Source organism: Dipodomys spectabilis, unplaced genomic scaffold, assembly GCF_019054845.1.
Source record: "Dipodomys spectabilis isolate Male_0828 unplaced genomic scaffold, ASM1905484v1 ptg000140l, whole genome shotgun sequence".
NCBI classification, from domain to species: Eukaryota; Metazoa; Chordata; class Mammalia; order Rodentia; family Heteromyidae; genus Dipodomys; species Dipodomys spectabilis.
In genome coordinates, this window is record NW_024870817.1 from 27358072 (window position 1) to 27383533 (window position 25462).

Genomic DNA, 25462 nt, shown 5'->3' on the forward strand with positions numbered 1-25462 from the left:
TAAAGCATACATCCATAATGTCTACATAGTTAGGTATATCAAAAGAAAACAACACTGTAACCAAAATCAAGGCTTTTTTTGGTCTTTGTTTGGTCCATCGTAGGGCTTGAACTCAAGCGCTGTCCCTGAGCTTTATTTTGCTCAAGGCAGCACTCTTACCACTTGTGGCTGCTGGGTGGTTAACTGGAGATAAGAACCTCCCCGCCTTTTCTGGCCGGGCGGTCTCGGAACCCCTATCCTCACATCTCCAGCTTCCTGAGTGGTGAGGGTTACAGGCGCGGACCACCAGCGCCGGGCTTTAGGTCACCTTTACTGTGAGCACTCCCAGGAACCTACGGGTTCAGAAACGGTGGATCAATCAGCGCACGACTTTGGAAAACTCTTCCGTTCTTTTGCGGGATCAACGCATTCGGATACTGAACCCACGTTCGAAGAAACTCTGGCCGGGCCGCGGGGCGCAGGACGCGGTTTTCCTAACAAAGCGCCAAGAGCCCTCGGGTCCCAAAGCCTCGTCCTGCAGACCTCACCGCGCGGCTCCAGAACAAACCTCCCCGGGACTACCCCCGGAACTCACCGGGGTCCCCCCCCCCAGGGGCTGCGCGACGCCCCCGCCGCCCCGCCCCTCGGGCCAGCCGGGCCCTGTGCCTTTAAGTCGGTGCGCCGCCGGGAGCGCGGGGGGTAGGGCCGGGTCCTCGCCGCCGCCTCCGCCCCGCCGCTCCCTTCCCCCTCCCACCCGAGTTTCAGGTGAGTGGGTCACCGGGGGAGGAGGCCAGCCCCGCCCCGCCCCGCCAGCGCCCACCTCCCGTCTGGCTCTCTCCCGCGGCGGCGGCGGCCGGAGTCCGAGGAGAGAAGGTTCAGAGCTCGCCGGGGCGCTGCAGGTGGGACCCGCGGGCCCGGCGGTGGCGCGCATGCCCGAGGGTAGGGAGGTGGGGGCTGGGAGGGGGGGCAGGGGCGGGTGCAACGGGGAGGGCCGATGAGAAGGGGGGGGGACGAGGCTGAGGAAACGGCGAGGACTGACTTCCAGCCGCGTCCCAGGCCAGGGCTGGCGGCCCGCGCGCGGCGGCGTAGGTGCCCTCGCCAGGTGAGCTGTCCCGGGCTCCCGCGGCCCCGGGCGGCCCGAGCTCGGCCGCGGAGGGTGGGAGAAGTGGGCTGCGGCGTCCGGGGAGCCCCGGGGTCCCCGCGAGGCGGCGGGAGAGGGCGGCGTCCGCGCCGGTTTCGGTGGCAGTTTCGCCGTGGAAGGCTTGGGGCTCGTGGGAACCCGAGACGCGTGGGTCCGAGGGACCGGCGCCGTGGGGACTTCGAGGAGGGGGGCTGTTTGCGACGGGGCGAGCGCCTCGGAGCCGCCTTTGCGGGGAGCGCGCGAGCCACTCGGAGCCTGGCGAAGCCGAATCTGCCCCGGGCTCGGGGGTCCTCGGGGAAGAGGGGGCGCGGCGCCGGGCTTCCGGGGGGGCGGGTCGCCCCAGGCCTCCCCCAGCAGGGCCGAGATTCCCCCGTCCTTCCCGCCTCTCCAGCCCCGCTCTGGGCACCCGGGGAGGGGACGAGGGTGTCCCGATTCCCTAGTGGAGTCCTCGGGCAATCGCGGTGCGGGGCCGGCCCGGCCACTGTGGGTCAGTTTGGGGGTTCGGTGAGCCCACGTTGGGGAGGGCGTGAGCCGGGGGTGGGTGGGATGTGCCATTTCCAGGGAGGCCAGACCTCGAGGGAAGCTGTTCACGCTTCGGAGCTTCACCCGTGAACCGAGCAAAGGCTGCCGCAGTCGGGTTGGCCGAGCTGCCCTCCGGGCCGTGCCGGCTCGACGGGCGCGCGCGCGGGCCGGGCCGCTCCCGGGCGGCGTGGAGCGCGAGGTCGCCAGGCCGCGCAGCCCGCGCCTGTGGCCCTCGGGCCGGAGGAGCGCGGGGCACCGGGAGCGGCGAACCCCTGGCTTCCTAAGGAGGAGCGGCCCAACTCCCTCCCCTCCCTCCCCCAGTAGCCGCTGGCATCCCCAGGCCGGCCCGAGGCTTCCCGGCCGACCGCCTGCCCCGGAGGGGAGTTACCCGGGCGGGGAGGGGGAGGCCGCTTTCCAGGCAGCCCCACGAGCTGCCCAACCTCGAGCACAACAGGTGCATTATTGGGATCCCGGGAAAAGAGAAACGCCTTTAGTGATTCTTGCCGTGGTTGCAAACGAGTTCTTTCTGGACCCTGCAACCTCAGGGGTGTCAGCGTGCCTTGGCTTCGTTCTTGAGAATCTTTGTTTTCTCCTCCAGGTGTTTTTTTGTCTGTCTGTCTGTCTGTTTTCAGAGATTGGCATTTTTAATAGTGGAGCCACGGGAATAGATGATGTTGTCCTCCGAAAACAACACAACACTTTATTATTTTTTTCTTTTGTAGCTTTGTATTTTATTAAGTTACCAGGTGATAGAGAGGTTAGTGAAATAAGTAAAACAGGTTCTCTACCTTCCGTCAGCTTCCGGACTTTTTAGGGAAGGAAGGAAGGAAGGAAGGGACAGTTCGTCCCGCGGATGAGGTTCAGCGTTTGGCTATTCTCATGATCAGAGCTCCATTTTAGGGGTGTGGCTCAGTGGTACCTGACCCAGTATTCCAACCCCAGCACCACTATTTTTTTTAACGAAAAGAAAAGCAGCAAACAAGAAATATTTGCCTTTATTTCAAGCAAGATGCAGATCATTTAAACCATAGGGACTAGTCTCTGGTAGAAAATTCCAGAAATACTTTCCCTAATTAGCTTTCAAGTTAGCCCTTTACAAAAAAAAAATTTTTTTTTCTCTCTTCCATCGCTAACATGAAGAGTGTGTGTGATTGATATGCTGGGCATGGAACCCAGGGTCTTGTGCCTACCAGGCCAGAATCTTATCGCTGAGCCACACCTCCAATCCCCTACAGACTTGGTGGACTTTGTTCCAGCTTTTAGGCTTGCAGTCCCAATGTATTTGTTACCTTGTGAATCAAGTAGGTTGTGTTTTGGGATGGAGCCTGGGGCCTTCTGAACAAGCTCTTAAGTGATGTCTGCCTTGTGTGTCCTTTACTCTCTCAGTTTAGCCAACCTGAACTTGCAATGTACTTTCTGTGTGTTAGTTGTGTGAAGATCAAGGCATTTGCTGCTGAATGGAAATCCCAATTCAAATATGCTGCATTGGTTGTATTAACTTAATATTGATTGACTATCTCTTGGTGCTAGGAACTGGTTCTGTATAGTGACCAGAGATAAGCAATGGTCAACACAGATATGTCAGTGCTTATGAAATGTTCCAGTTGGGGTAGAGAGGGTGGCAGGAGGGAGAGAGTGGTAGGAGGAGAGGAATGAATGATTCAGATATGAAGGGAAATTTGCTCTGGAAATAATGCAAATTTGCTGTAAAAGAGTACATATCCTGAAGGCATCTCCGAGGTTACATTTGAGTTGAGACTTGAATTTAGGAGTTTGACCAGCAAGATCAAGATCCTCTTTCTATCAACTGACTCCTTCATTCTGTGTGTGTGTATGTATGCATGTATTTGTGTATATATGTATGTATGTGTGTATGTATGTCTTTATTAGTGGAACTGGAGTTTGAACTCAGGGCTTCAAACTTGCTAGGTAGGCACTCTATCACTTGAGCCACACCCTCAGCCCGAGAATTGCTTAAAATACATGGTCATAGCTAGGCACTGGTGGCTCACACTTGGAATCCTGGCTACTCAGGAGGCTGAGATCTGAGGATCATGGTTCAAAGCCAGCCTAGGCAGGAAAGTCCTTGAGACTCTTACCTCCAATTAACTACCAGAAAACTGGAAGTGGTGCTATGGAGCTTTACTCAAGTGATAGAGCCCTAGCCTTAAGCAGAAAATCCCAGGCCCTGGGTTCAAGCCCTAAGACTAGAGCCAGAAGAAAAAATCATCTGTATATCTTACAAAGAATGCAGTTTTTGTTTGAGCAGATGAATCATTTGACTTTTATTTTATTATTATTATTTTTTGGTTGGTCCTGGGGCTTGAACACTGGCCTTGGGCGCTGTCCTTGTGCTCTTTAGCTCAAGGCGAGCACTCTACTGCTTGAGCCACAGCACCACTTCCGGCTTTCTAGTGGTTTTTTGGAGATCAGAGGCTCATGGACATTCCTGCCTGGGCTGGCTTTGAACCATGACCCTCAGATCTCAGGTTCCTGAGTCGCTAGGATTACAGGTGTGAGCCACCAGCACCTGGCAATTTTTAAATTTTTTTTTTTACAAAGGCTTTATGCTGATATTCCTATATTTGCCATCAAATTTTAGCACCACCCCCCTTTATTTTTTGGAGCCAGTACTGGGGCTTGAATCAAGGCTTTGTGCTCTTAAGCTTTTCTGCTCAAGGCTGGCTGGCACTCTACCACTTGAGCCACACCTCCACTTCTGACCCTTGGTGGTTAATTGGAGATAAGAGTCTCTTTGACTTGTCTGTCCAGGCTGGCTTTGAACCCGAATACTCACATCTCAGTCTCCTGAGTTGGGAGGATTACAGGTATGAGCCACCACTCAGCTTCTCTTCTATTACTTTCTTATTCTCTCTCCCCCCTTTATTTTACAGTTTTTTTGTTTTGTTTTTGTTGGTCGTGGGCCTTGATTTCAGGGCCTGAGTGCTGTTTCTGAGCTTTTTCACTCAAGGCTAGCATTCCCTCAATTTTAGCCACAGTGTCACTTCTGATTTTCTGGGGGTTGATTGGAGAGACAAATCTGATGGATTTTGCTGCCTGGGCTGGCTTTGAACTGAGATCATTAGATCTCAGCCCCCTGAGTAGGTAGGATTGCAGCTACTGGTACCTAGCAGTCATGTACTAATATCATATTAAAATTCAGTTTCTGACACAGTTTGTCTACTTCAAAAATCTGTCTGAAGGGGCTGGGAAGGTAGCTCAGCGGTAGAGTACATGCCTTGCAAGCATGAGGCCCTGGGTTCGATTCCTCAGCACCACATAAACAGAAAAGCCGGAAGTGGCGCTGTGGCTCCAGTGGTAGAGCACTAGCCTTGAGCTGAAGAGCTGAGGGACAGTGTCCAGACCCAGAGTTCAGGCCCCATGATGGGCAAAAAAAAAAAAAAAAAATCTGTCTGAGGCCAGGCACCAGTGGCTCACGCCTGTAATCCTAGCTACTTAGGAGGCTTATATCTGAGAATCATGGTTCAAAACCATCCTGGGCAGGAAAGTCCATGAGACTCTTATCTCCAGTAATCCACCAGAAAACTGGAAGTGGCACTGTGGCTTAAGTGATAGAGTGCTAGTCTTGAGCTGAAGAGCTGAGGGACAGTGCTCAGGTCCAGAGTTCAAGCCCTATAACCATCACCACCAACAACAAAAATCTGTCTGATATCAAAATGTAGGCAGTTTATTGATAATGTGCCTGTAATCTAAATAAAATGTAATATTACGCACAACTTAAACTTTTAAAAAGCTAATTGAGGGGCTGAGAAGGTGGCTCAGTGGTAGAGTGCTTGCCTTGCATGCATGAGGTCCTGGGTCCGATTCCTCAACACCACATAAGCAGAAAAAGCCAGAAGTGGCACTGTGGCTCAAGTGGTAGAGTGCTAGCATTGAGCAAAAGAAGCTCAGGGACAGCACCCAGGTCCAGAGTTCAGGCCCCACAACTGACCCCCCCCCCCAAAAAAAAGTTTATTTTTCATTGACAGTCATCTTTAAAAGAATAATTTGAGGGAAAAGCACTTTTTTTTCCCCCCAGTCCTGGGGCTTGAATTTAGGACCTGGGCCTGGGTGCTGCCCCTGAGCTGCTTTTTTGCTCAAGGCTAGCACTTACCACTTGAGCCACAGTGCCACTTTTGGCTTTTTCTGCTTGTGTTACTGAGGAATTGAACCCAGGGCTTCATGGATGCTAGCATCCCCAGCCCTGTTTTTAACCATTTCTACATTATACTTAAGGCTGAACCAGTGATCCTTTTAGTGTCAAGTTCTCCAGGCCAATCATTTCCTGTTTTCCAATTAGTCTTAAGATGTGTTTGTTTTAGATCTTTAACAGTGGTAGTGACCCTTCTGGAGAGGCACCTAGCTTACTATATAATGTATGAGTTTCAGTGTTTGTTTTGTTTAGAAGCAAGATCTTACACATGGTCTAGGCAGACACTCTATCACTGAGCCGCACCCCAACCCCATCTCTGTTTCTGTTTGTTTTTTTTTTTTCTTGCTGGTTGTGAGGCCTGAACTCTGGACCTGGGTGCTGTCCCTCAACTTTTCAGCTCAAGGCAAGCTCTCTACCACTTGAGCCACAGCGCCACTTTCAGCTTTTTCTGCTTATGTGGTGCTGAGGAATCGAACCCAGGGCTGCATGCATGCAAGGCAAGCACTCTATCACTGAGCCTCCTTCCCAGCCCTGTTTTTGTTTTTGCCAGGCCTGGGACTTGACCTCAGTTCCTGGGTGCTGTCCCTGAGCTTCTTTTTTTTTTGGTCGTGAGGCCTGAACTCTGGGCCTGGGCGCTGTCCCTCAGAGCTCTTCAGCTCAAGGCTAGCACTCTACCACTAGAGTCATAGCTCCACTTCTGGCTTTTTCTGCTTATGTGGTGCTGAGGAATCGAACCCAGGGCCTCATGCATGCAAGGCAAGCACTCTACCACTGAGCCACCTTCCCAGCCCCTCCCTGAGCTTCTTTTGCTCAAGGCTGGCACTTTACCACTTGGGCCACAGCTCCACTTCTGGCTTTTTTGGAGATAAGACTTTCCTACCTAGGCTGGGCTTGGAACTGTGATCCTCAGATCTCAGCCTCCTGAGTAGCTAGGATTACAGATGCCTGGCTTTTCATTTCTTTTTTCTTTTTTGGTTGGTCGTGGGGCTTGAACTCTGGGCCTGGGTGCTGTCCCTCAGCTCTTCAGCTCAAGGCGAGCGCTCTACCACTTGAGCCACTTCCGGTTTTCTGGTGGTTTATTGGAGATAGGAGTCTCAAGGTCTCTCCTGCCCGGGCTGGCTTTGAACCGCGATCCTCAGATCTCAGCCTCCTGAGTAGCTAGGATTACAGGCGTGAGCCACCAGCGCCCGGCTTCATTTCTTTTTAATAACTGCCTTAGTATTCTTAGAGGTGAGCACTGTTTCTATGAATGCTTCCTAAGATAAGTAACTTGGGCTAGGAAGGTGGCTCAGTGGTAGAGTGCTTGCCTTGCATGCATGAATCCCTACGTTTGATTCCTTAGCACCATGTAAAAAAAAAAAGCCAAAAGTGTGGCTCAAGAGCTAGAATTGAGCTGAATTGAGCTCTAGTCTTGAGCTGAATTGCTGAGGGACAGTGCCCAGGCCCAGAGTTCAGGCCCCACAACCGACCAAAAAAAAAAAAAAAGATTAAATAACTTGCTAGTTTTTGTTGACATTCTTATTAAAGAAATGCATTAAATTTTTTTAAAATGTACGTCAATTAAGCCAGGTGCCTTCATCCTGTGCTGTGGTATTGATTTCTGTGAATTGAGTTTACTTCTATCCTCCTTCCGGTACTGGGGATTGAACTCAGATCTTGGGCACTGTCCTGAGCTTTAGTGCAAGGCTCTATCACTTAAGCCACATTTCCACATGTAGGTTTTTAGTGGTTAATTGGAGATAAGAATCTCACAGATTTTTCCTGCCTGGGCTGGCTTTGAGCTGTGATACTCAGATTTCAGCCTCCTGATTAGCTAGGATTACAGGCATATGCCACTGGTGTCTGGCTTCAAGTTTATATTTTTAAGATACTTACTTGTCAAAATATTTATGCCTTAAGCTAGGCACTTAGTGAGTCATGCCTGTAATTCCTTACTCTGGAGGCTGAGATCTGAAGATTGTGGATGGAAGCCAGCCCTGGCAGAAAAAATCTCAGAAACCCTTTCATCTCCGGTTAATCAAGAAAAAGCCAGGGGCTGGGAAGGTGGCTCAGTGGTAGAGTGCTTGCCTTGCATGTATGAGGCCCTGGGTTCAATTCCTCAGCACCACATAAGCAAAAAGAAAAAAGCCGGAAGTGGCGCTGTGGCTCAAGTGGTAGAGCGCTAGCCTTGAGCTGAAGAGCTGAGGGACAGCGCCCAGGCCCAGAGGTCAGGCCCCACGACCGGACCAAAAAAAAAAAAGAAAGAAAAAAGAAAAAGCCAGATGTAGAGGTATGGCTCTAGTGTAGAGCACTAGCCTTGAGCAGGAAAAGCTAAATGAGAGTTGGAATCTTGAGCTCAAGCCCTGGTTCAGTCACAAAGAGAAAAAAAGTCTTAAGTTTATTAACTTCAGAACCCACTTTCCTGTGAGTGCATTTCCTTATTTTCTGTGCCTATTTTACTTAACTTGGGGCAAAAGCCTAGGTCATTCCTGTCTTTGATGTGGAAGGGTAGATCACCCAGGCTGGAGAAGATGAAGAACTTGTTTCAGATTATGAGCTGGTAAATGGAGGCTGTAAAAAGGACTTGCTCTTACAGACATCTTGCACAGTGCTGAGGAGTTTCCTGCCAGGGAGTTATTTATGCTTTGCCATGTTTGGGCAGTTGCAAATCTGGATAAGCATGTCTGGCTCACCTAGTCAGTGGTCACGGGAGAGACCTCCCTCCAGGTGAACATAAATGGTCTATTCTTTCTGTGCTAATTAGTTTCTGTTATTTAGCCATTTGGGAATCTGTCCAATCACACAAGCATGTACTCAGGATTCTCAGGATTCTTTCTCTATTCTTCTCCAAGTACTAGTCTAGTAATCTCCAACAAAAAACAAACCAAGGTGTGGCTTGAACTTTCTTCATGTTCTTAATGAGCTTTCTAAAATTTTTTGTTTCACTGCTTAAAATCTGTGCTACTAGGGATTTTGTTTGGATTTCTGATAACTACAGGCTTGAAACTCCATTGAGCCCAGAATTTTCCACCTTCTCTTGAAGGTGACTGAGTTACAGATACAGACAGAAGTAAGTAGACACTGATGGCTCATGCCTGTAATCTTAGCTATTTAAGAGGCTGAGATCTAAGGATCTTGGGTCAAAGCCAGCCCAGGCAGGAAAGTCTCTGAGACACTTATATACAGTAAAGCACCAAAGGAAAACCAGAAATGGAGCTGTGGCTCAAGTAGTAGAGCACCAACCTTGAGAGCAAAAGTGTTCATTACACTTCATCTTTTGTAGTACATTGCATCTTAAGTAGTGTTTAAATTTAATTTTTCTTATTCTCATTTAGAAAGCCATTTAATTTGGATTTCTGCCTTTCTTAGTACCATAACAAATTTTTGGCCTAAATTGCTCATTTACATATGTGTTTCATTGTCAGACTGAATTAGGACTGAGGGCTAGTTATAGAACAATATACACTACTTGTGTTGTGCTTCAGTAAATAATGGAAGAACGTAAAGAAGTTGTCTTTCCCTGTGTTTGGGAAATTATGCCCTTGTGTTACTAACATTTATATATTTCTCTCTTTGAGGTTCTATCTAGTGTACAGTTGGTCAGTGTTATATTCCCAGAGATTTGGAATTGACTATTTAAGGATGTGGAAGAGAGGTGCTATTCATTTTGCAGAACAAAGTTAAGAGACTGGATTCATTTACTGCTACTGTCATAGGAATGTTATACATACGCTCTCCCAGAACTGTTGGAGTCATAATGATAAGACATGAAAATAAAGAATTAGCAAAGCAAAATTTGCTTCTGCAGAAAAGTGTACCATCAGCCAACAGTCTATTCAGCAAGCACAAACAGCAGACAAGCTGCTATCTATCCCTAACACAGCAGGCCCTACCCCTCTGCTCAGATTGGCTGAGCTCAAGTTCACAATCTGCTCATGACTGGCTAGTCTGAATAAGGTAAATTGAATTTATATTAGGTACCTTTGAAATAACAGCCATATACAAGTAATCTTAAAATATACCTATACCTTCTGCTATTTCTTGAACAGTCTGAGGTGTGTCTTAATTCCATCTTGAAACCAGTTTAAGGATGAATAGATGCAGCAATGGTACTCACTGGACACTATGTTGAAAATTAACTATATAACTTGGATGGATGGAATGGGAGAAAAACAGAGAGAGAGGGAAGAGATGACACTGTCCAAAAAGAAATGTACTCTTTACCTGACTTACATAACTGTAACCCTTCTGTAAACCACCTTTATTTATTTTTATTTTATTTGCCAGTCCTGGGGCTTGAACTCAGGGCTTGGACACTGTTCCTGAGCTTCTTTTGCTCAAGAGCACTCTTAACACTTGATCCACAGTGCCACTTCCAGCTTTTTCAGTTTATGTGGTACTGAGGAATTGAACCCAGGGCTTCATGCATGCTAGGCAAGTACTCTACCACTAAGCCATATTCCTAGCCCAACCAGGAACTTTTAACAACACACTTTAATAGAAAAGACAGGTTTTTTTTCACAGAATGCATAATTGCACAGGTTTTATTTAAATAGGAAGACATACCATGTTTTCATATACTCAGGTTAGACATGTTGCTCAGCTGGAGGGAGCTGTCTTATAAAGTTAATATGATATTTTCCCTATTACCTTCAAACCTGAAAGCACAAAAGGTTTTGTAGGTAGAAATAGCCATAGTCCAGCCTGATTTGTGTAAATGTTGGACAAATATTTGCCCATCTACCATGTGCCAGGCATTGTTTTAGTCAGTGAACAAGCCAGGCAAAATTCCTGTTCTCATGGAATTTACCTTTACTGATCAGACTTTCTTGTATACTTTGAAAGAATGTTTCACTACTTCATTGTCCTTAACAGGAGGCACGCCCAATGTGGAAGCTAATCCAACACTGGGTTTTCTAAATGTAGCTTTTTAGATGTGATTGGCTAGTCTTTTTTTTTTTTTTTTCCCCAGGACAGTTTCTTGTACCCATGGATTCACCAGCGGCCTAGGATCCACCTGTGGTCTAGGCAGATAATGTGTAGTTTCACTGTCTCATGTACATTAACATCAGCTGACCACTTTGCAGGAAAGCAAGTATATCCCAGAGATCACTCCCCTCTCCCCTTTCCCCCAGGTACTAGGGCATGAACTCAGGGCCTTGTGCTCCTCTTGTTTAGCTTTTTTTGTTCAAGTCTGGCACTCTACTACTTGAGCCACAGTTCCTTTTACTCATATCTCTGCTGGAATCACTAACTGAATCCTTCCTACTTAAATGATAGGAGAAACTTGCACTATACTAAGGGACTAGTATGTGCTAGACAACTGCTGACAAAGTACATGTACATGTCCTGTGCATTTTCATATGAACTTTCAAAAGTAAGACGACATAATTTCTTTATTTTTCCTTTATTTTTCTAGTGCTAGGAGTTGAACCTTGGCTTTGTATATGCTAGGCAAATGTTCTGCCACTGAGCCTATACCCTGCAGCCTTGCTTCATGTTTTTAAACAGGATCTAACTGCATTGTCTAGGTTGACTTCAAATTTGAGAGTTTTCTGTCTAAAAGCATCCCAAGTAGCTGGGATTTCAGTTCAGTGCCACCATGCCCAGCATTGAAATAATTTAGTTTTGAGAAGTTTTGTTTTTTTGTTTTTTCATTTTTTATTTTGGTGCTGGTAGTGGGTCTCATACTCTTGCTTAGTTTTTTCACTCAAGGCTAGACCTCTACTACTTAAGCCACACCTGTAAAAGCCAGAATAGTCTGACTTTGTGGTGGTTAATATGAGAATCTTTGAGTTTTCTGTCTTGTGCGCGCGTGCGTGCGTGCGTGTGTGTGTGTGTGTGTGTGTGTGTGTGTGTGTGTGTGATGGGGCCTGAGCTTTGGGCCTGGCGCTGTCCCTCAGCTCTTCAGCTCAAGGCTAGTGCTCTACCACTTGAACCATAGTGCCACTTCCGGCTTTTTTCTTTTTGCTTATGTGGTGCTGAGGAATCGAACCCAGGGCTTCATGCATGCAAGGCAAGCACTCTACCACTCTACTACCTTCCCAGCCCCTTGACTGGCTTTGATCCATGATTCTCACATCTCACCTTCCTGAGTAGCTAGGCTTACAGGTGTAAGCCACTAGTGTCCAGCTTATTTTTAAGAAATTTCACTTTTTTTTTGTATCTTTGCTTTTTGAAGCGACTACTTTAAGAATATTTCTGTCTATGCTTTAATTTGTTTTAGTGCTGGGGATTGCACTCAGACTCTTGTGCAAATGACTAAGCACCCTACCACTAGTCTATACCCACAGGTCCCTAACGTGGCAGTTTTGAAGTTATTATCTATAACTTAGAATTTTAGCTTTAAAGATCCTTGAGTGTCATGGATGTGCAGAGCATGATGGGAGGTCATAGGAGGAATAACAAGTTAATTTCCTGTGCTTAAGGAATTAATGAACCAACATGTAATGGCAGTGGGTGAGAGAAATAAATAGAGAGTATTTTTGTTTTAGTTGTTTTTTTTGCTGTTCAGGAAAACTTTGGCATCCATAGTAATTCCATTGTCCTCTCTTTATTTGCCTAGGTTTGCTTATCTTGGGAGCATTGCTTATATAAAGATCAGTGACCAGTGACATCAGCCATGTCAACAAGGCCTTTTGAAAGTCCTCCTCCTTATAGACCCGATGAATTGTAAGTAAATAATTATTTGGTTCTCCCTTTCCCCCTTCTAATGAAGTCTATCACATGTAAAAATTGTGTGGGATTGAAACTTTAATCTACCAAGGATTTGTTTTTAAAAATTAAACAATTTGTAAATTTAAATGGTACAAAAGGAGATATATAATACACACACACAAACACACACACACACACACACACATACACACACACTGAAAAGTGACTTTCTCTCTTGCTTTTTTTTTTAATCAGTCATGAGGCTTGAACTCAGGGCTTGGGTGCTTTCCCTGAGTTTTTTTACTCTAGGGGCTAGTGCTTTACCACTCTGAGCCATAATACCACTTTCAGTTTTCTGATGGTTAATTGGAGATAAGAGTTTCACAGGGACTTTTCTGCTCAGATTGGCTTTGAACTGTGATCCTCAGATCTCAGCCTCTTTTTTTTTTTGTTCGTGTGGGGCCTGAACTCTGGGCCTGGGCACTGTCCCTCAGCTCTTCAGCTCTCTACTACTTGGGCCACAGCACCTCTTCCGGCTTTTTCTGCTTATATGGTGCTGAGGAATTGAACCCAGGGCCTCATGCATGCAAGGCAAGCACTCTACCTCTGAGTCACTTTCCCAGACCCCGGATCTCAGCCTTTTGAGTAGCTAGGATTATATAGGCATGAGCCACCAGAGCCTAACTCTTTCTTATTCTTTTTTTTTTTTTTTTTGGGTCCGGTCGTGGGGCCTGAACTCTGGGCCTGGGCGCTGTCCCTCAGCACTTCAGCTCAAGGCTAGCACTCTACCACTTGAGCCACAGCGCCACTTCCGGCTTTTTTCTTTTTGCTTATGTGGTGCTGAGGAATCGAACCCAGGGCCTCAGGCATGCAAGGCAAGCACTCTACCACTGAGCCGCCTTCCCAGCCCCTTTCTTATTCTTGAATCCCAATATGATAGGTTTTCCCTGTAGATTTAACTACTAGCATGCATTTCAAATGTTCACCTTATAGAGGTTGTCTAGGTTTATATTTGTGTCTATATATCCACTTTATTTTCATACATGATACGAAACTTCAGTATTAAAGCCAGGCTGTGATGGCTCATGCCTGTAATCTTAGATACTCAACAGACTGAGATCTAAACTGGAAAAGAGGATCAAGTGGATCCTAGCCTTGAGCAAAGAACAAGCAAGGGTGAAACCCTGAGGTCAAACCCCATTACTAACGTGTGCATGCGCACTCCCGCGCTCACACACACCACACCCCAGAAGCCTTGTTTAGATGGCCATTGGTAATATAGTATCACTTTTGCTTTGTTATTTTTTGTGCTCATACCAGCACAAGATTATTCATAGCTGGTACTGTACTGCTTGAGCCATACCTCCAGTCATGCTTTTTGCTGGTTAATTGGAAATCAGAGTCTCTCGGGCTCTTCTGCCTGGACTGGCTACAGAAGTACCTTAAAAATACAATGCTGTAGAGCCTAGGATAAAGCTCCGTGGTAGGGTATGTGCCTTGACACATATATACAAAAAGATAGCAACAAACAATGTAATGCTAGCCATATATAAAATTTACATTTTCTTGCAACTACATTAAAAATGAAATGAAAAATAGTATATTTTACTTAATTCAGGATATGTGTTTGAGGTATGACACTTTTTTTTTTTTTTTTTGGGCTGGTCCAGGGCCTTGGAACTGTCCCTCTTTGTACTCAAGGCTAGCATTCTATCACTTAAGCCACAATGCCACTTCTGACTCTTTCTGAGTAGTTTATTGGAGATAAGAGTCTCATGGACGGGGCTGGGAAGGTAGCTCAGTGGTAGAGCGCTTGCCTTGCATGCCTGAGGCCCTGGGTTCGATTCTTCAGCACCACATAAGCAAAAAGAAAAAAGCCAGAAGTGGCGCTGTGCCTCAAGTGGTAGAGCGCTAGCCTTGATCTGAAGAGCTGAGGGACAACGCCCAGGCCCAGAGTTCAAGCTCCACGACCGAACCCAAAGAAAAAAAAAAAAAAAGAGTCTCATGGACTTTACTGCCTGGGTTGGCTTTGAACTGCATTCTTCAGATTTCAAACTAGCTAGATTTACAAGCATGAGCCTCATGTACCTAACTGACACATTCTTTTTTCCATGGTATTTCTGTGAAATTCACTAGCATTTTGGACTAGCACTGTATCAAGTGTTAGGTAGAGTGGCTGCCCTGTTGGCACAGTCCTGTACTGTTCTGCTGTGCAGGAACATCACACCTACCTGTTTACTCTGGTGGACAATTAATTCGGAGTTACCATAAGCAATACTGCTGTAAAATTTTTGATGGCATTATAATTGATAACTGGTAAGTGACTACTGGAAAACAAGTTCACTTTTTTTTTTGCCAGTCCTAGGGCTTTGAACTCAGGGCTTGGGCACTGATCCTGACCTTTCTTGGCTCAAGGCTAGTGCTCTACCACTTGAGCTACAGTACCACTTCCAGCTTTTTCTGTTTATATGGTACTACGGAATTGAACCCAGGGCTTCATTCCCAAGTTCACATTTTCTAGTAGATTGAAGATATACAAGTCTTTGACCCAGAAATTCCATCTCCCTGGGTGTATACTTTAGAAAAATAAGTGATTTTGTGTACCAGAATATTCATTCGAGAATATTCAGACCTACACTTTTCACATTATCACCACACAGAGACAACCAAATGCTCCAGAAGAATGGAATGTGAAATTTTCATCTTGACATTTCCAAAAACCAGCTGACACATAGTCTCTAGTTTCTCTATTTTCATTCTCATATACTGAGATAATTTATTTGAATTCTCATGATCAGCAGAAGCCAGCAGTAACATATCTTGTTTGGAGCAGGGAAATAGGAGGTCTGTGAAAATAAAGGGAAAACCGTAAGAGACTAAGTCAGTTTAGAATTGAATTTGGCCTCCTCAGAGCCTGTAATTCTGAGATTCAGTGTGTCTTATCACAAGCAGTCTATTATAGTTAAATTATTGGGATGTGCAAAGTAATTTTTCTAAAGGAGACCCAAGATTCAAGTAGATATTACCCTGATGAGATCTCAGTGCAGCACTGAGTTGTTTTATGTTGCAGCTGTGCCATAACTATAGGTCATGCAGTGCTTTTTATAGAGCAAACTGGGCAATGAGCCAGGTGCTGGTGGCTTATTTACACCTATAACTCTAGCTACTTAGGAGGCTGAGATGTGAGGGTCTTGGTTCAAAGCCGTTCCAGGCAGGAAAGTTTGTGAGATTGTTATCTCCATTAATAACTTGAAAGTTGAAGTGGAGATGTGGCTCAAGTGATATAATACCAGCCTTGACCAGAAAAGCTAAAGGACAGCTCCCAGGCCCTGAGTTCAAGCTCCAGTTCCTGCATAAACAATAATACTAACAATAACAGCAACAACAAATAAACCCTGGGGAAGTTAGATTATCTTGTTTACATCGTATCTCTATTACTCAGCACAGTGTCCAGAAACAGATAACTTAGCAACTCCAGCAAAGAGTTGTCTATTGAATACAGGATGAGTGTACATAAGTAGGAGAGTGAAAATGCCAGGAAGTACTGTGGATAAACTAGTATTTTGTTTGAATACACCCATCTTGTACCACATAAACTGAAAGATTAATACCATTGTTCTAAAACTGGTCTGAGTCTCATCCATAGGGATTATATTGTAACTGACATAGTGCATACCACTTGAGATTTTTACTCTTTCCCAAGTGATCCTAATACGGAGAAAATTTGGAGAATCTTTGTTCCGTATTAGATTAGCAATACTGTCATCCTCAAGGTGTATTTCTAAGACCAGTAGCATCTGCATCATCTGGAAACTTGTTCCACCTAAGATCTGCAAAATCAGTTGCTCAGAGGCTAGGCTAGTTATCTATCTATCATCCATCTATCTACTTGAGCCACAGTGCCACTTCTGGTTTTCTGGTGGTTTATTGGAGATAAGAGTCTCATGGACTTTCCTGCCTGAGCTGGTTTTGAACCACGATCCTCAGATCTCAGCCTCCTGAGTAGCTAAGATTACAGATCCTCAGATCTCAGCCTCCTGAGTAGCTAAGATTACAAGTGTGAGCCACTGACGCATGACTTCTATCTAATCTTTTAACAAGCTCTTCAGTGTGCTTCCAGGGTTCAGTTGGATAGCAGTGACAGTTTCATTTCCCAATGATTAGTTTAGGTCATTCCAAGTACTTTATATACATTTTGTCTGTTAACCACCAAAATGTAGTAACTTAAAGTTCTTCTCGTTTGCATTCCAGCAAACCAAATCATTATGCACCGAGTAATGACATATATGGTGGAGAAATGCACGTTCGACCAATGCTTTCTCAACCAGCATACTCTTTTTACCCAGAAGATGAAATCCTTCATTTCTACAAGTGGACATCTCCTCCAGGAGTGATTCGGATTCTGTCTATGCTCATTATTGTCATGTGCATTGCCATATTTGCATGTGTGGCCTCTACACTTGCCTGGGACAGAGGCTATGGATCTGGCCTTCTAGGTGGTGGTCTTGGCTACCCTTATGGAGGAAGTGGCTTTGGTAGCTATGGAAATGTCTATGGTTATGGCTATGGTTATGGCTATGGAGGAGGATATACAGATCCCAGAGCTGCAAAGGGCTTCCTGTTGGCCATGGCTGCCTTTTGTTTCATTGCCTCATTGGTGATATTTGTTACCAGCGTGATAAGATCTGATATGTCTAGAACAAGAAGATATTACTTAACCGTGATAATAATAAGTGCTATCCTAGGCATCATGGTATTTATTGCAACAATTGTCTATATAATGGGAGTCAACCCAACTGCCCAGGCCTCTGGATCTATGTATGGTCAACAGATATATGCACTCTGCAACCAGTTTTATGCACCTGCAGCCACTGGACTCTACGTGGATCAGTATTTGTATCACTACTGTGTGGTGGATCCCCAGGAGGTATGAGTTAATGTTTTCTTCTCCCCTCTCCCTCTTTTTTTTTTTTGTCAGTCGTGGGGCTCGAACTCTGGGTCTGGGCACTGTCCCCGTGCTCTTCAGCTCAAGGGGAGTGCTCTACCGCTTGAGCCACAGCGCCACTTCCGGTTTTCTAGTGGTTTATTGGAGATAAGAGTCTCATGGACTTTCCTGCCCGGGCTGGCTTTGAACCGTGATCCTCAGATCTCAGCCTCCTGAGTAGCTAGGATTACAGGCATGAGCCATCAGCACCCGGCTCCCCTCCCCCTCTTAAGGTCATAAATTTTCAACTTGTGATTTGTATTGTTGGCACTTTGCTTCAAATAGGATGGGTGACATGGTCTCACTTAATATCAAAATCTCGGGCTAAGTGCTGAGTATCAGCATTCAGATGGATCATATAATTCTGCTACTTTAAAAAATAGCTGAGACCAGGCACCTGTGGCTCATGCCTGTAATCCTAGCTACTCAGGAGGCTGAGATCTGAGCACCCCAGTTCAAAGCCATCCTGCACAGGAAAGTCCGTGAGACTCTTACCTTAATTAACCACCAGGAAACTGGAAGAGGCATTGTGGCTCAAGTGGTAGAGCGTTCACCTTGAGCTGAAGAGCTGAGGGACAGCGCCCAGGCCCGGAGTTCAAGCCCCACAACTAACCAAAAAAAAAAAAAAGCTGAATGGTTTGTAGTATATTCACAGAATTACGTGAGCATTACCACTCTTGGAACTATGGTTCAAGTGCTGGAACTCCACCCTTGAGTGAAAAGTTAAAGAGACAGCACTCAAGATGTAAGTTCTAGCCTTAGTACTGGCACACACATACACACACCCAAAAGATATTTACTATCCCCCAGCGAAACTTGTGTTCCCATTAGCAGTCATTTTTCTATCCCTCTCTAGGCAGCCACTATTCCTCCCCATATAGATTTGCCTGTTTTCTGGGTACTTTATATACAAGCTCAAATTTTGTGGTCTTTTATGATTGATTTCTTTCACTTAGCACAGTGTTTTTGAGAGTTACTTATATTTTAGCATGGTGAGTTCCTCGGTCCTTTTCATTGCTGACTGTATTCCAATATATGTTCATTCTATGCTCCATTGGATTTACCCATAAACATTAGAGCTGTTTCTATACTGGTTAGATCACTAGTGTACAAATTTTTGTGAACATCTCTAAAAGTTTTTGTGACCTGTATTTCAGTGTCTTTTTAGTTGCCTGTGTACCTAAGGATAGAATTAATGAGTCATATGGTAACACTTACCTTCTTGAAGAGCTTTGAGGGTTTTCCAGATTCCTACCAGAAATGTATGAGGGTTTCAATTTTTCTTCTGCTTCACAAACACTTGTTCCTGTCTACTTGTCTGATTCTGGCTGTGCTAATGTGTGAAGTAGGACTTCATTGTGGGTCTGATTTGCATTTACTTCATAGTTAATGCTGTTAAGTATCTTTTTTCTTTTTTGGTATATATTTTCATGTATTTATTAGCCATGTCTTCCATCTTTGAGAAATCATTTTTTTGAGAAATAATGTATTCACAATCTTTACTCATTTTTACTTTCTTATAATTTAGATACAAGTTCCTTATTAGGTGGACAGTTTGTAAATACTTGTCATTCTGTCTATCTCTTTTCATTTTTTGATAATCTTTGTACAGAGCTTTTAGTTTTGGTGAAGTCTAATTTACCCAGTTTTTCTTTGGTCACACATGTGTGCATCTGTGTACGTGTGTGTGTGGGGGGGGGGGGGGTACTGTGCCCTCACACTATGGTTTGGCTTTTTTGCTCATGGCTAGTGTGCTTTACCACTTGAGCCACACCTTTACTTCTGGCTTTTAATTGGAGAAAAGTATCCTGGATGTATCTGTCCAGATTGGCTTTGAACCATGATCATCCTATCTCAGCCTTCTGAGTAGCCATGGTTACAGGTGTGAGCCACTGGCCTGGCCACTGTCCCTATTATAAAAGCTTATCCAGATGATTCAGATGTGCAGCTGGGGCTGGAAACCTTGCCTCCCGAAACCATGAGTCATCTTAATTACATTAACACCAGAAACGTTTCTGGTTTTGTTTTGTTTTTCTGACTCAGGAATGCCTGAATGAGTCGCTCTGGGGGTCAGACTTTCTCTAGTAACTGTCTGGGTTTCCAGAACTTAATGGTCCCCTGCAGGTGTAGATTTCAAAGGTTACCATTCAGACAGGTCTGCTAAGTAAATGTCTGTGCTATCTCACCACACCTGTTCACTCTTAATCCTCTGATTACTTAAAACTTACTCTCTGAAAAAGGATGTCACTGTGACATCTACACAGCCTTCTGTTACTCACTAGTGGATATCAGGGGCAAAGGCAGGTATCTTCCTCAATCTCAAGTGCTCCCAGGCCAAGAAGCCACTTGTACACTTACCAGACACTGGATGACTGTCCCTATAGGACGTTTCCTTATCACAAGGCCCTTTATAGTACATATACAAAACACTGTAAACATGGAAATCTGCTAGATCAAATGAGTTGTTAATCCATTTGCTCTAATTTGTTTTTAATCATTTAATGTAAAACAAGTCTATGTATTGAAACTTACATTTAGTGTAAAAAGATTTGCCAAGCATGCAGGTACCTTGGCCGTGAGGGGATGAATTGAAATACATTCAATACATGTGTGGAAATGTCACAATGAAATTTCTTCCTTGTATGGTTAATACATGCTTAATAAAAAAAACAAACTAGGCATAATTGGATGTTTAAAGCTGCTTCAGGCTGGGAAGGTGGCACAGTGATAGAGTGTTTGTTTGCCTTGCATGCATGAGGCCCTGGGTTCAATTCATCAGCACCACATAAGCAGAAAAAAGCCAGAAGCGGCACTGTGGCTGAAGTGGTAGAGTGCTAGCCTTGAGCTGAAGAGCTGAGGGACAGTGCCCAGGCCCAGAGTTCAGGCTGCACAACCAACAACAACAACAAAAAAGCTGCTTCTCAGATTAGTTTTTTTTTAGTGTCAGTCCTGGGGCTTAAATTTAAGACCTGAGTGCTATCCTTGAGCTTTTTTGCTCAAAGCTAGTGCTCTCTCACTTGAGCCACAGCTATACTTCTGGCCTTTTTTGGTGGTTAATTGGAGATATAAGTCTCAGAGACTTTCTTGCCTGGAATGGCTTCAACCCAGATTCTCATCTCAGCCTCAGAGTTGCTGGGAATACAGGCTTCAGCCACTGGTACCTGCAAGATTAGCAGTTTTCAAGCCCTTTAGTACTGAAGCCAGGGGTGGTGGTACACAACTTAATCTCAGCATTCAGGAAGCCAGGGCAGCAGGTTGATTCTAAATTCTGGACCAGTTGGGACTACATAGACAGATATGGTCTTTTTTTTTTTCTTTAAGTATAGCATCATTGGGTTAATTTATTAATTTATTTTATTTTTACCTGTTAATAAAAATGTGGCTGTTAAGTGTACAAGTTTTCAGGACTAGTTTTCTACAGCTCTCCAGTGGAGTGATAACATGTTCTTTTTTGTGTGTGCTAGTCCTGGCACTTGAACGTCAAGGCCTGGGCATTGTCCCTGAGTTTTTTTGCTCAAGGCTAGCACTCTATCACTTGAGCCATAGCTTTACTTCCATAGCACTGTACCACTTGAGCAAAAGCTCTGCTTCCATTTTTTGTTTGTTTTGTTTTGTGTGTGGTTAATTCAAGATAAGAGTCTTAGGGACTTTCCTGCCTGGGCTGGCTTTGAATATGATCCTCAGATCTCACTCCTGAGTAGCTAGGATTACAGGCTTGAGCCACAGTGCCTGTCAGAAGATGACTCCTTTTATCACTAAAGTGTTCTGAAAGGAAAATATGTATCTCAGGCATGGACACCTGTCTTGAAAGGGAGTGTCTGAGGATGCCTGTCCTTTAAGGAGATGCTTAGGCATCCATGTTTATTATGACCCACAGGTTAGTAAACAAGCCAACCTTGAAACTTCTTAGATCAGACAGTGTAACAGCAAGAGCAACAGAATACACTAGGTGTCCAGAACAAAGGGAACACTCATCCAGGAGTAAATTAGGGCCAACCCACAACCCACTTTTCTACTTGTGATGTTAGTGTACTCACTACATTTGCTATTGGATGTCCTTGCACTCATATCTGAGTGTGTATGTTCTTTCTATCTTCCTTTGCTTTTTTTTTGGTGGAAGTACTGGGACTTAAGCTCAGGAATTAGATGTTCTTCCTTAGGTTTTTTTTTTTTTTCCCTCTTAAGCTTTCTGCTCTACCACTTGAGCCATACATCTGCTTCTGGCTTTTTGCTAGTTATTTGGTGGTGATGAGTCACACAGATTAGTCTGTTGATTTAGAAACTGATAGTTACATCTTAGTCTCCTGAATAGCTAGGATTACAGGTGTAACCCTCAGTACCTGTCTATATGTCACTTCACTCACTTGGTTTCTACCTCAGTGTCACGAAAAAATTGTTATGACAACATAATGGACTTGGTGACCAGAGGCAGGTAGAAGCACTTTCTTTATTGTGGAGGCCTCTTCCCTAGGTTCTGATAGCAATCTGAGGATTTAGTCAAGTAGAGTGTGTGTGTGTGTGTGTGTGTGTGTGTGTATACATGTGTACATACATACTTGTATATTGCTATTTTAGCAATATGTGGGTTGGATTTTATAATTTAACTAAAATGTTCAACTACACTTCAGTTTTACACCAGTTAAGCTGCAGATATTAAGTTCTTAGGTAGAGATAGGTTTTAACTTGTAGGTAGATTGTGATTAAGTAAGCAATTCACATTAATTATACCAATATCTTTGATCATTTTTTAGGCTATTGCCATTGTACTGGGCTTCATGATTATTGTGGCTTTTGCTTTAATCATTTTTTTTGCTGTGAAAACACGAAGAAAGATGGACCGCTATGACAAGTCCAATATTTTGTGGGACAAGGAGCACATTTATGATGAACAGGCCCCCAATGTGGAAGAGTGGGTGAGTATAATAAGACCATTTATTCTTCCATTAAATCAATCACTGGGTTTCTGTCTTTAAATTGGTGCCTTGTTAAACTTGTCTTTAGGATTATTGTCCATGTATGTTGCAAAGTTGCCACTTTAGTTTTTAGTCAAAATTTTAAGAGGATGTGATAAATGGAAATTGTTTTACTAAAATCATTTCTGTTTTCAAGAGCAGATATAGTCTCTGAAAAGCAATGGCTTCTAAAGAAACCAAGCAGAAAAAGTTTGGCTTTTGCATGATAAAAATAAATTTTTCTTCTTACCTTTTGTTTTGCTGCTTATCCTTTTGGAGAAATCACTTGCCTAGGAGGTTGTCTTAGGTCAAGATTGGCTAGGTAGGGTGTTTTGAGAATGATAAAGATTGACAGCTTTTTTTTTTTTTTGTCCATCGTGGGGCTTAAACTCTGGGCCTGGGTGCTGTCCCTGAGCTCTTCAGCTCAAGGCCAGCGCTCTACCGCTTGAGCCACAACACTACTTCTGGTTTTTTAGTGGTTTATTGGAGATAAGAGTCTCATGGACTTTCCTGCCCGGCTTGACTTTGAACCGTGATCCTCAGATCTCAGCCGCCTGAGTTTCCTGCCCAGCTTGACTTTGAAGCGTGATCCTCAGATCTCAGCCGCCTGAGTAGCTAGGATTACAGGTGTGAGCCACTGGCGCCGGGCTAACATTGACAGCTTTTTAAACATTTTACATGTATTACATCATGGTAAACTACAGTGACTAATTTGGCCTAAATAGTTTATTTCATGTGGGAAAGAAAAACATTGGAGTTGGCGGCTTTTTTTTTGGGTCCGGTCATGGAGCCTAAACTCTGGGCCTAGGCACTGTCCCTCAGCTCTAGAGCTCAAGGCCAGCGCTCTACCACTTGAGCCACAGCACTACTTCCAGCTTTTTTCTTTTTGCTTATGTGGTGCTGAGGAATCGAGTCCAGGGCCTCAGGCATGCAAGGCAAGCGCTCTACCACTGAGCCACCTTCCCAGCCCCGCAGTACTGGGGTTTGAACTGAGGACTTTGCGCTCTCATTTAGCTTTTTTGCTCAAGGCAAGCACTTGAGCTTTTTGATGGTTAATTGGAAATAAGAGTCTCACAGACTTTCTTGCCCAGGCCGGTTTTGAACTGTAATCTTCAGATCTAGCCTTCTGAGTGCTAGAATTACAGACATGAGCCACCAGCACCTAAGTACTGGAGGAGTTTTGACTCAGGAGAGCTCTATACTATCCATCACAGTGGGCTTCCTAATATGATGCAATTTGCTAAAAGCCTAAGAAATCCCTCTCTAGGAACACCTCAGAAATGTTTGCTCTTGCTGAGATCTGGGGATCGTGGTTCAAAGCCAGCCCAGGCAGGAAAGTCTGAGAGACTCTTATCTCCAATAAACTACTGAAAAACTCTCAAGTGTCAGCTGTGACTAAAGTAGTAGAGCACTAGTCTTGAGCAAAAGACCTCAGGGACAGTGCCTAGTTGCTAAGTTCAAGCCCCAGGATCAGCACCAGAAAAAAGAAAAGAAGAAATGTGTGTTTCTGTGCTGTCTTTAGAGATGTTTGGAATGAGATGGTTTTTGTTAGGATGTGGTTAGAAGCAATCTCTGAACCTGCTGTCAAAGATTTCTTTAGCCACAATTGATTTCTTGCCAAGAAGGCCAGGAGAGAACCTTGGTTCCAGAGTGGGCCTATTTGGCCAGTGGCCAGTGAGAGTAGGGTATAGAGAGAAGTACCAGGCAAGCTGTGGGTCACTGATATCCTGAAGTCTCCCTGTAAGTCTTGAGGTTTTAGGAAACCTAGAAGCATAGATGAGATTACTTCTAGTTGGCTAAGGAGAAAAGAAGCTGTTTTATAGGAAAGCCCAGAATGGGTATGATATGTGATTGCTGCAGAGTGCTGGTCACTGGGTCCTGCCTTCTATCAGAGGGAAGCCCTTCTTTGTGGCCCCTGGGATGGGAAGATGGCAGACAGCGTTTCCACGTCCAGCTTCAAGCCATGCCGCTTACTGCAAGATGATAGGACAATCTGTTGTGAGCTATGAAGTCAAGGTTTCACCCAGAGTTTCTGGGTGTGTCATTTTCACTAGCTGTTGGGTTTGTTTACTTAAGGTTTCTAGAGGTTAACAAAACAATTGAGTACCAGTGATATTACAGTCCTAGTGAACTTTGGCCTGTCATCTGATTTTTTTCCCTATCATGAAGGCTCATGAGTTCTAGGTGTTTTTGATAATTAGGTAAAACATTATCATAGCAGCTCAGGGAATGATGATGATGATTCTTAAAAAGACATTCTGCCAGGTTCTGGCAGAATCACATCTGTGATTCTGAGGAGGTTGAGATCTGAGAAATGGATTCAAAGCCAGCCCAGCTTTGTGAGCCTCTTATCTCCAGTTAGCCACCAAAAAGCTGGATGTAGAACTCTGGCTCAAGTGGTAGAATGCTAGATTGAGGAAAATAAAGCCCAGGACGGTGCCTAGACCCAGAGTTCTAGCCCCAGGTAGCCTGGTGCCAGTGACTAGGCCTATAATCCTGAGTTTCTGAGTAGACTGAGATCTGAGTATCTCAGTTCAAAGTCAGCCCAGAAGATTGTAAGTGGGCATATTTTAAGTTTTACCAAGTATTGCCAAGTTACCTTGTTTTTAATTTTTATGTATTAATATTATATATATATATATATATGTAAAGTTCAAGTCATGGTAAACATTTTTTTTTTTATTTATATATCCTGGCAATACTGGGGATTGAACTCAGAGCTTGCTTGCTGCCTTCCTTGCTAGTGTACTAGTTACTAGATAAGCGCATTACCACTTGAGCTACACCACCAGCCCTTTTTTTGTCAGTTATGGAGCTTGAACTCTGGGCTTGGGTGCTGTCCCTCAGTTCTTCAGCTCAAGGCTAGCACTCTACCACTTGAGCCACAGCACCACTTCTGGTTTTCTGGTGGTTTATGGAGATCAGAGTCTCATGGACTTTCCTGTCTGGGCCGGCTTTGAACCGAGATCCTCAGATATCAGCCTCCTGAGTAGCTAGGATTATAGGCTTGAGCCACTGCCAGTCCTTTTGCTTGACCTTCTTATCTCTACCTCCTGAGCAGCTGGGATTCTCAGTGTGGGCCACCATGCCAGCAA

The 25462-nt window shown here is 44.7% G+C and overlaps 1 protein-coding gene across 2 annotated transcripts in view; it reads left to right on the forward strand.

The window, feature by feature from the left end:
* Window positions 1-816: 816 nt before the first annotated feature.
* Ocln (occludin) overlaps window positions 817-25462 on the forward strand; it is a 64202-nt gene continuing 39556 nt past the window's right edge. Inside the window, exons 1-4 of one of the 2 annotated variants that reach the window (XM_042691107.1) lie at window positions 817-878; window positions 12340-12446; window positions 16683-17358; window positions 22167-22328. In XM_042691107.1, coding sequence (XP_042547041.1) covers window positions 12397-12446; window positions 16683-17358; window positions 22167-22328 — 888 coding nt within the window. In that variant the 5' untranslated portion in view covers window positions 817-878; window positions 12340-12396. Of the gene's footprint in view, window positions 879-994; window positions 1082-12339; window positions 12447-16682; window positions 17359-22166; window positions 22329-25462 lie in introns of those variants that run through there. The other variant, XM_042691106.1, reaches the window with a different exon arrangement.